The sequence below is a fragment of the Emydura macquarii genome, unplaced genomic scaffold (assembly GCF_026122565.2).
Source record: "Emydura macquarii macquarii isolate MOO-44397 ecotype Brisbane River unplaced genomic scaffold, CSIRO-AGI_Emac_v2 contig_2676, whole genome shotgun sequence".
Classification (NCBI taxonomy): domain Eukaryota; kingdom Metazoa; phylum Chordata; order Testudines; family Chelidae; genus Emydura; species Emydura macquarii.
This window is the reverse complement of record NW_027132813.1, coordinates 3,642,993-3,654,557: the sequence shown is the minus strand read 5'-3', so window position 1 is coordinate 3,654,557 and position 11,565 is coordinate 3,642,993. Positions and strand designations below refer to the sequence as shown.

Sequence of the window (11,565 nt, the reverse complement as noted above, 5' to 3'; positions counted from 1 at the left end):
GTGCAGTGAAGACGGCGCACAGAAGAGAAGCACAGCAGTCGACGGCAGTTACGCAAGTTTTCTGCGTAGTTTGTATATCTCCCATCGACTGCCGCCGAATCGCTGGGGTAAATGTAGACCAAGCCACAGTATGCAGATTTGCAGTAGCAAGTGCTTTGCAGCCACTCTGACAGGCCATCTCTCACATAATCTGGTCCCAGGCCATGTACATATAATGTCCCCCCCCAGTCCATAACAAATGGGCTGTGCCTGTCCCTCGTGGAAGCAGAAAAAAGACAGTGGTGGTTGCTGTGGGTTCTAGGACTAATTCCTGACCCCCATGGCCACCAGAAGTTCTGCCTCCAGCGGTGGAGCAAGCTACCAGTTCAGTGTCTCCAGGCCAGTTTGCTTTACCATTTCAACAGGAGGTTTTGTTGTTTTTTGGCAATATCAACCTCACTTCAGCCTCTGGCTCCTCTCGCCCGCTCCTCAGCTGGGGAAACACGAGAGAACTGAGATTCTAACCCTCTGGGTCCTCTAGTGTAGCACATCTATATCAGGTTCCCTCCTACCACCACCACCACAGCAGCAGAGCAGCCACCTCTGCTCTGAGCTAAGTCCACGCCGTGCTATATTTGGAAGGCAGGTTTTCAGGAGCTTCCGAGGCTGAGCTACACCCTGTCTGCTGCCAGTCAGCCAACCCTCATTCCACCATGGGATCGCAGGATTTGGCTCTTACAAATGGAGTATATGGAAGTTCTCTCAGAAGTGGACATGACCTGTTAGAGCCTTTAGTCCACTTCCCCAAGCACCATTTCAAGGCTGGTGGAAAAACCCTAAACACTAAGCAAAGGAAGGAAACCATTATCCAGAGCATTTGAAAAGGGAGGAGGTTTGATAACCAAACCACAGAACCAGACGTGGCTTCCTTGCCATGTCTGTGTTTTCTTTCAACCACATTTTGGCCAAAATGCCGCTGGCTCTTCCTCCTGTAAAGTACGAAACTCCAGCTCCCTTCCAGTGCCTGAAAATCATTTAGACTCCCAAGAGTGAGTCTGTGGGACCGTTTTAGCTAACGATTAACCTTTAGCCCTCCTTCCCCTCATGCATTTGGATTAAAAGGGCAACCGGGAGAGCGGCAGCAGCAAAGATGAGTGATTCATTCCCTAAAGCTACAGACTAAGGGCTTTTCCAGGTGTGGAGTCCACCGATAAAGAGTTTGGAATCAGCAAGCCAGGCAGTGAGGGGAGTGAACTTGTGAGGGTTGGGATCAAAAGAGACGCTTCACTTTGTGATCAAGCTTAACTCAGGATGTTTGTGAGCTTCGTCCCGTTGTGTTCAGTGATGCCATCAATGTTTGCATGGTACAGCTTGCAGCTATTGACTTTTCAGCATATTCAGCTCCATGCTCTTCTCTGTTCTGGGGAGTCTCCTCTAACTAGAGAGGTTATAGTGCCTCCTTGTACTGAAGTCTAGTGGTCAGAGCAAGGTGTTGGGAGTCAAGACTCTGAGAGTCTATTCCAGGCTCTGCCATCAACTCACTGTGTGACCTTGGGTAAGTCACTTACCACCCATGTGCCTCAGTGCCCCTAAATAGAAAATGAGGATAATGATGCGCACCTCACAGGGGTTTTGTGAGGCTTCATTCATCAATCATTGTAAAGCATGTTGAGCTTCTTGGATGAAAAAATGCTTTATAAGGGTAGCGTATTCTGATTCACATTCGTGTTAAATAATAAGGGCTCTCCAGTTATTTCACTCCTGGCTCAAGAAAAGATGAAGGGGGATGAACGCTGTTTGCAGTAGGTTCATTTCATACAGGCCTGATGACCTTAAGCTGTTTAAACAGAATCTTTGCAGCGATCGCTGGAAACGTGACTGTGTGATTCCTCGCTTTCTGGGGCAGCGAGCCTCGTGGCTCATTAACCCAGTGAGTGCTCAGTCGGGAGAGCTGCCACCTCGCAGCAGCAGCATGTCCCACCTCATGGTGCGCGGCCGGCGGATCAGCTGGACTTTGGTGCTGGTGCTGGGGTATCTCTTTTACCTCCTCCTGGGGGCCATGGTGTTCCAACTGCTGGAGAAGCAGGCAGAGGCCCAGTCTCGGGACCAATTCCAGCTGGAGAAACTCAAGTTCCTGCAGAACTATACATGCTTGGATAAGCAAGCCCTGGAGCAGTTTGTGCAGGTAAGAGGAGCAGGCTGCCCAGATCTCTGCTCAAGGCTTAGTTTGGGCTGGAGGGTTTATCCATTTTTACTAAAAATGCATACGTTGCTTTGATGTCTGTGAAATTTAAGAATTAACTGTCTCAAGAAAGGCAAAGACTATGCAAGTTCCCGCCACACAACTCTGCCATTTCACCTCAGTCCAGACCTACAGCACTTCTTGCGCCCCAACATACACCTCAGCTGATGCAACTTAATGCTGCCTCACCGTAATTGCCCTTTCCCAGTCCTGTGCCCTGCTCAGCCCTTCAGTACCGCACTGATGAACATAGAAAGATAGACTGTTCTGCCACTGCACCTCAGCCCAGACCTGTAACTTTTCTGCACTTCTCTGCCTGGACCCTGTCCTGCAGCACCCCTTGCTATTTGAGCTCTAGCCCTTTCAGGGGAGGGCACTGTCAGATGCCATGAGCTGTGCCATACAGTGCTGTGTTTTTGGCAAGTGGGTAAATGTCCACAAAGTATCAGATTAAGATGTGTAATCTCCATTTCAATTGTTATCTCAGGCAATATTTGAAACTAAGTCTGCAGAGGTGAATGCATGTACAGAGAAATCTTTAAACTCATTTACTTTGTCATTTAGAGGAACCAACACAATATGTACTTGCATCTGGTCCAATGTTTACTCTAAATAAATGGGTCTTAAACTTATAACAGGTTAAAGGCCAGTTGCGATACCCTCTAAGGTTATTAAAAGCTGTGCTCCTTGGTTGTAGTTATGCCATAATTTAGCAATAAGAAATCCTTGAATCAATAAGATCTCTTCTTCATGCTCACAATTGCTCCAGCAGCAGATGAGGTGCCTTTCCTATGCTAACTGCTTCAGTCAAGCCATTAAACTACTCCAAACAGGATGCATCTTTGCACTGTACTCTTGGTCTGATGGTTTTCCACTGATCAATTCCTTGATCAACAAAGAGCCCAGGCTCAGTAGATGGACTTGATAGAACAGCGAAGTATGGATCAGAAAGGTAGCAGGAAGTGAATGATTCTGCCTGAACCTTGGTCCATTAAGACTACTTGGTGATTACTAATTCTATTATTTCTTGTTGAGTGCTTTGCACTGTTCAGCACATGACAATGGTAATGATGGCAGAGAAGAGAGCGCTGATGCCCAGATACAGAGAGATGGTGACTCCCAGCTCTGAGCCCAATTGGGATACATTTATAGGGCTAATGGGTTATTTAGTTCAGTCCCTAATAGCCTAAGAAGCTCTCTGGGGGCCAAATTTCCCTGTTTTGCACTAATGGAACTTTATTAAAGCAAAGGGATTGCCCTGGTGTCGTTGAGAGAAGAATTTTACTGTGCCTCTGGTTATATTGAATACAAAGATTGTTTCAACTGCCAGCTGTTCTTGATAGGACCAGCAGAGGGCACCAAAGTATCAGCTACAGCGAACCAGACTTACTCAAAAACATCTCACTGGATTGGAGGGCAGCGGTGAGGGACAAGCAGGGAACTGCTGTGTGTGTGTCATCTATCACAGCCCCTTTAGACACATTTCCAGTTATTATTAATAAGAAGGAATAAAATTCTTTCAAAATGGAATCTCTAGCTCTGAGAGTACTGCTGAGAAGTATTCTTTATTGTCTAGCTGTTCAATCAAGAGAAGCCTATCTACCCAATCTAAAGCTTGGCTCTGCTCAGAAAAGTGATTGTATAAAAGACATTGCTGTGGCTCCATGCTTAATGTGTGTCAGTGTCTTGGGATCGGCTTTGCTCAGTTAAGTTAAAAAGCTGCACTGTCTGACTCCTAGCCCTGCAACTCCACCGCCCCTGGGAATCTGAGCGTCATGTTAGTGTTCCTTCTGGCTCAAACGTTCTCAGACTCCATTAACAATTGAGTTGATTCTGAAAGAATCAGATGCCTGTTGTTCCTTCTCCATTAGTGGGGTTGGATGTGCAGGGCTAGAAGGAGAGGCACTAAGATATGGGCCTGATCTGAACAGCTTAAAATTTCAGGGAAGTTCACATCCAAACTGTGTGACCTGGGCCCATCTCTGGGGAAGAAAACAAAGTAGATCTGGTTCTAGATGCACACAGGAAGCAGATTAGCTGAGTAAATAGGAGCCATTTTTACAGTCACTTTTCTGATCATGCCCACTCTTCCAGCCATTTGTCGAATAACATCAATCCAGACACACAGGGCCAAACCCCGGGCTATGGCCAAGCAGAATGCAGTGCATGTTGTGGTGGGGAAAAAGGAATAAAAAGTGGTATAAAGTTCATCTTTGCCTTCTCCATATCCTGTGCTAGCTCTATGCAGGGCTGGTCCCCTTACATTAAATTAGAGCAGCTGAGGGCTGCTGAGGAACCAAAAAGGCAGTGACAGACTGGTGCAGCATCTGCAATGCCCCTTTTCCCCAGCCACACTCCCTACACCAACATCAGGGGTGGAAGGAGATAGAAGGCATTCTGCTAACGTTTTGTCCCAAAGGATCCTTCTTCAGCTGGAATGATACTCCTGGGCCTGATATGCCAGCTATATGGCCAGATCCTGCTCGTGTGCATCACAAAGCAGCCAGCCCACACCAGCAGATATGGCCCACAGTGTCCGGATATGGATGTGATAGCCCAGAGAGGGTGTTTGTGGCTGGAGTATTCAAAAAGAGTTTTTAAAATGCATTACATTTTCCTTCTGCACTTGTCATGTGCATCTTAGTGGAAATTATACACCTGAGCATTTCACGTTGTACTGCAGAGAACAGAGAGTTGCTCCTTCGTGGACTGTGAGTTAGAGCTGAGGTTGTTTTAGGCATTTTGAGTGGCAAAGGGGCTGAGATTTGTACCTCAGTGCAATCTGAGGTTTTATTCTTCTCGCCTCATTCTCATTTAGAAAATACAGCAGTAATTTTGGATAATTGGATTTGTCAAACTCCCAGAAGAGATTTTTAATCACTAGTACAAAGCTCTTTGATGATAGAATGGAGAAAAGTGTGAATGCCCTACTGTAACGGAATCGAATATAGCCAGATGCACAATAATCTTAATTGATGGGTTTCAGACTCTTTGCAGATTCCCAGATGATGTTGGAATTGTTACTGATGGGATAATGTAAGGTATTAAATCCCAACTAACCAAAAGTTGTGTAATCATTCAGTGCACATCAACGAATATTTCAGAAGCTGTGCAGTCCATGATTTGAGGACTTCAGTAACTCAGTCTTAGGTTGGGGGTCTATTACAAGAGTGAGTGGGTGAAGTTCTGTGGCCTGCGTTGTGCAGAAGGTCAGACTAGATGATCACGATGGTCCCTTCTGACTTTAAAATCTATGAGTCTATGAGTCCACATTGCTCTGGAACGAGGCATTGCAGAGCTAATGTCACCAGCAGCAGTCAAGGGTTTGGGTTTTGAATGAGTATCCCCCAACCTTAGGTCCAGATCTCATGCTCCTTGGGCCCACTGAGTCTGAGCAGTGGTCCTGAGCGTGCAGGGGATGGACGAGATGAAATCTCGAGTCCCTATCAGCCCTCAGAGTCTATGATTTTTGACAGACAAGTTAAATATTTCACATTACAGCTGAATTTGGGGAGCCGCACCTCCCTTGGCCCATGTTGACTTTGGCCCACTGCAACACACAGCAGGCAAGAGCAGTCTAGAGCAGCAAAGGATGCCTCATTAGTTAACCCCAGGCTGTCAGACAGAGAGGAAAGGCCTGGGGATGATTGGCGGAGACACTGAGAAGCTATATCTAAAAACAGAGCTAGCTCTCAGGTCGTAGAGGTGAGCCAGGCACTCCTCCCGCTCCTCACACACACATGCATGAGGCACACATAAATTTGGGGTGAGATGGGGAGTGGGAGGGAGGGAAAAAGAGTTACCTTTGTATTTATGGTATAACATTACTTTGTTTTCCTAATTCAAGCATTTTTGGTGCCCCCTGTATTCCCTCCCTTCATCCTCCAGTAAGTTATTGAAATGTTCCTACTTGGGCACTCCTGTTCTCCTATAAGGAGGGCACAGGTCCCTGGCTACATCTATTCTTCAGGCCTTTGCTGTGCCACTGAGAGACCTTCTGGTAAAAATCTAACCTCTCTAGAAACTCCATTGCTTATTGCACATATAAGCCTGCTTGAGACATCCATCAGCAATCACTTCGCCATCCTTTTAGCTGACAACCTCTTTGTCATGAGCCTAAACATACTGCTCACCTGTGCTATCTTGGGCTCTTCTTATGCTTCAGGTCATCCTGGAAGCATGGGAGAAAGGGGTCAATCCAGAAGGAAACTCTACCAACCCCAGCAACTGGGACTTCAGCAACTCTTTCTTCTTTGCAGGAACTGTTGTCACAACTATAGGTGAAGTATCCTCTCTTGCTATTAACCTCTTCCTCTGTCAATAGATGCTTCCTCCAATTGCCCTGTGCAAGACTGAATACCTAGTGACTGCTCTCAGAAAAGTCTCTACCAGTATGGGGCATAATTAAAGGGCCACATTTTCCGCCAGCCTCCAATTCTGCATGTTCATTTTGCACACACAGCTTATTGCGCCTGCAAAAGTGGGCATATGTCTATTTTGCACCTGCAAAGCCTTCATTTGCATATGCAGATCGGGTGACCGCTCTGTGTGTTCAAGACAGGTATTGCATCTGCTTGTGCAAACCGAGTTAGTTGCGTTCATCACAAAATTGGAGACCTGTGTTGAAAATCAGGCCCCTAATGGAAGGATAAGACATTTTAAAATAATGTTTCATGTGCAGTGTTCGTCCGATCATGACAAAGATTTGGGGCCCAATCAGCAGCTGTGCCATTTTCTCCAGCCTGAATTCTGTCTGGAAAGATGTGGATAAGCATCCAGACTCCTGGGCCTTAATGGAACTGAACTAAACTGAGCTTCCAAACCTTTGGAGGTTCTCCCATGTCCAGTAGACTGATTGTAAAGCCTTTTAATGTAACTGTCCCTTTTTTCTCTCCTTCACTGCAGGTTATGGTAACTTGGCCCCCAGTACGGTGTCTGGGCAGGTGTTCTGTGTGTTTTATGCCTTGTTTGGGGTGCCACTTAACCTGGCCTTTCTCAATCAGCTGGGGAAAGGACTCAACGCACACCTGATCACTTTGGAGAGATGGGTGCACAAGCCAGGCCGTGCACGGGTACAGTGTCCATTTATCATTGGTCCTCCTCTGTTTTTAAAGCTAATCGGCTTTCTCAGACAGGTAGCACCTAAGGCTACACTGCCTTTCTGTCACGTGTCCTTTCTGTCCAGAAGTTGACATGTCACATTTATAGATGATAACTTTGAAGTAATTTGCTCTTGCCTGAAGGAAACTATCTTTGCCCATCTTAAACCCTGATTCACCAAAACACATCAGCATGGTCTTAACTTGAGGCATGTACTTAAATCCCATTGACTTTGATGGACTACAAGCATATACTTAAATGCTGTACTAAATCAGGCCTTTGGTGTCCATCTTGTAGACGTTTTAAACTATTGCAAGACAACTTCTTTTTTTATTGGTCCATTCTAATCTGACATCCTTCACCAATTGGCCCAGAAACTCTGCACTTAATTCCTGTCCCTCTGTTTCTCTCTTTTGAAATGAAGATAGATATTCACTCTCTCTGGATAAGGTCTGTCAGTAGGTCACCCAGTCTGAGCCAATCCAGATTTCAGAAAACAATGTGAATGGAGAAAATCTGTTCTCCATGTTTCTGTGTAAAGATTCTGGGGCTGGCGCCTGAAACCAGAGAAAAGAGAGATTAGATAAGACTCTCGGATACACTATCTATGAATGCCCCTTTGGAGAATCTATGGCCCTGTCAAAGCCTCTAGCACATCCTGTTCTCTCAAACTGGAGTCTCTATGTCTGTCTGTCTCTCTGGACCGCTCAGCTCTCAGACCTGATTTAACTGCTCATTCACTTTAGAAAGTCACAGTCCAGGAAAATAGGTTAGCTCCTCTCAAACACCTTTTTAAACAAGCACTAGGAAATTAATTGATTATTTTTATAACCATTACTGGCTAATCACCTTCCCCCACCCTGTAGGTTTGTGTGGTAAAGTTCTTCAATCCCAGCCCACCGCACAAAATTTTTAAAAAATGAATGAATAATAGTAATACTTAGCACTTCTTCTATTCAAAGGAGTCTACAGACATTATCTGATTAATCCTTATCACACCCTTAGGAGATAGGTAATGGCCCATTTTACATAAGGGGAAAACTGAGGCAAAGACAATCAGTCCCACACTTTCAGACTTGAAAATTCAGTAGTCATCCCTGAGTTCAGTCAACATAAATGCATGCACAGAATTAGTCATGCCTTGGTTCTAAGGCCATTTAAGTCAATGGGAGTCTTTCAGTTGACTTCAGTGGACTTTGTATCAGGGCCTAAGTGACTTCCCCAAAGGGAGACAGCCAACATTAGAGTTCAAGAGACCATGACATCCAATCCCGTGGTCAAACCAGACCATTCCTCTCTCAATTACCCAGATCTTGGTTGTTTTGCATGTGTAACCAGTGCAGCCACATATTTTGCAAGTGTAATTTAGACAGCCACTTGTGACTTTTCCCAGAAGCAGCAGTTTGTATTAAGAGGACCACAGACCCACCTGATGCTGGCCAGAATGCAATTCTGCTCTCTACACTTCTAAGTTTAAACTAAAAAAACCCAAACAAACCAGGCAACTGATTTTAGCTACATTTCATCCAAAAACAACTTGGGGCTGATCTATTGTAGTCTGAGTTATAAATCCTGGAAAACAGAGTTTATTAAGGCAACACTAATTCAGCGTTGCGAACTCTTACCATTTTATTGTGAGCCACACAATATTTGGTGTTTTTGTTAAAGGCCCAGGTCCTGGAGTCATGTGAAAATCTCATCTTTCATTTTAAAACAAAAATAAGTTTCTAGGCCTCTTTGTTGCGGACAGATTTTGAAAATGTGACTTGAGTGCACCCAAAAGGCTCAGAAACAAGAAGGCAAATAAAAAGAACCCATAATGTTTTTGGGGGTTTTTTTTGTTTGTTTTGTTTTTTTGAGTTTCCACAATTTTTTGAGGCCTGACTCATGATTTTTGAATGCTTGGAGCTAGCAATACTGCTGCTGAATCTGCTACTAGAAGTGCTTCCGTATCTGTAGGCAGAGGATATAAACAGGTCAGACTGCAGTTCCTAGGAGTGGAGGAGCATTTGTTTCTCCCTTCCATCTTGTTCATTGGTCCCCACAATAACTGGGTTCTGTGGGGTACTGTATCTCCTACAATCCTGCAACAATAAAAAAAATCCGCGAACCACCCCATGACAGACACTCAATGCCGTTGAGCTGCCATTTTCCTTCTTTCCTACAGGTGGTGCAGACGCTGTCATTGGCCCTCTTTCTGACCGCTGGGACCTTGCTTTTTCTAGTATTCCCACCTATGATCTTCAGTTACGTAGAAGGCTGGAGCTATGGAGAAGGCTTCTACTTCACTTTCATCACACTCAGCACCATTGGATTTGGGGACTATGTAGTAGGTAATGAAGGGGTGGGGTTGGATGAACTTTATTGGCCCGTGTTCTAACACCACCGTAAATTGGGAGTAACTCTGTAGAAGTTAATGAATTATACCAGTGTAAATCTGGTAAAAGTGAGATCAGAATCTGGTACTATGTCTCTACTGAGCCTGCCAACAAGGCGGCTAAGTATTGCCAGTTGTAATGATGGAGATGGACACTTTTCCACTGAGAACTTGACTAAGACCCACCAAATTTATTTCACACGGGTCACTGAACACAGATTAGATAATAACTTACATTAGATAGTAACTGCTCCCAACCTGGTTTACAGTGAGCCACAGACCTAGAGGTGAAAGACTCTATATCCTATTACTAATCCTCTGAGCCATCCAATCCCATAGGGTGGTTTATTTCAATTAATGTCTCCCACATATGACATAGACAAGAAACTCTGTCAAATTCTTTTTGGAATCAAGCCATATCTAATATTGAGCTGCCAGGGGTTACAATTACAGGGTGAATACTAGTAGCAAGCAGAGGCCCTTATAAGAAGATGTACCAAATGCCAGCATACAATCTTCAGGGGCACTGACTGTGTCCTAGAGTTATTGCCAGAGATATTTGAGGCCTTTCTACTTTCTTTGCACTAGCTCACTTATACAATATACTTAACATATGATGTATAGAATGTCCACATGTGTAGAAAGAACAATAGGTTCTGTCACCTTGCCTGGGATTTATCCTTCCCTCACTTCCCAGAAGTTATGTGTGTGCATTGAGAGAGCCTCTTGGCCGTAAGGCCTTGCTGTGACACTGTGGAGATCAGTAGATCATGCATGCTTTGTATGAGGTTATGTGTGTTTTGCAACCCCTTGGCCTCTTGTTTGCCAGTCCCAGGGGTCCAGTCTGATATGTGAAGTTTCATGTTTTTTTCAGGCACAGATCCCAACAAGCACTACATCTCGATGTACAGGAGCCTGGCGGCAATTTGGATTGTTTTTGGCTTGGCCTGGCTCGCTCTGGTCTTTAACCTGGGAGCTGACCTCATGGAAAAATTCCTTCAGCTAAAGTGGCACAAGCCTGGCACAGCAGAAGAAGCCATTACCAAGATGGAGGATGACCCTGATCAACCCAGAATCCACATCCCTAGCTGAGAGAGGCTCAGGAAGAGCACTTTAGAAAGAGCAAGGCTCCCCTGCTCCCACCTCATACACACCAAGCAAGCTTTCTGGGCAAAAGATTGCTGGGTCTAAACCACAGATTGCAGACCATTTCCAAGGGAGAAGATATTTTCAGAAGAAAGGAAAGCCCTTCATAGTGTGAAGGCCAAATAAAAACCTTTGAGGAGTGGAACTGTAAAACAAAAATCCCTGTATTCATTAGTCACTTTCCACTCAATGACCTCCCCTCAACCCCCCCTCCCCCCCCCCGTTGCAAGTTCCCCTGAAATAATTAATTAATTACCATCTCTTGCCTCACAGCAAGGGTGGGAATATCAAGAGAACTGAGCTGAAAACTCTGGGTAGAAATTACCCTTCACTTCCAAACAACACAATGAGAGAAACATGAACAGTACTGGCCACCTGCTTAACTGCATTCATCAAATGAAGCTTTTTCTGAAACCTCTTGGCAGGCTTTGTCCTATATGTTTGGTGATTACATTTCTATAGTCCTCTAGCTGGGCTGAAAAGCTCCTCCTTAACACTGTTTAGAAATACTGTCCATTCCAGAGCTGTCTGCATTGTAAGAACCTCATCTGAAATAAACAGACAACAGATAGCAAATTCTGATCTCAACCCATTTCCCAAGTCCCTTGGTAAGTGACTGTTGATGCAACCAGACTTCCTTGTTTCCTGCCAGTTCAGAAATCCCTTGGCAATGTGTGGTATCTGCTTTGGGCCCATTCATTAAGAAGCTATCATGGGCTAT

General features: G+C 45.0%; 1 protein-coding gene across 1 annotated transcript; it reads left to right on the top strand.

Moving 5' to 3' along the window:
• Positions 1-1,951: 1,951 nt before the first annotated feature.
• Positions 1,952-10,790, top strand: KCNK16 (potassium two pore domain channel subfamily K member 16). The gene is made up of 5 exons (XM_067565375.1): positions 1,952-2,164; positions 6,387-6,501; positions 7,127-7,293; positions 9,489-9,654; positions 10,573-10,790. Exons 1-5 carry the CDS (start codon positions 1,952-1,954, stop codon positions 10,788-10,790), a joined length of 879 nt encoding a protein of 292 aa, XP_067421476.1.
• Positions 10,791-11,565: the final 775 nt, after the last annotated feature.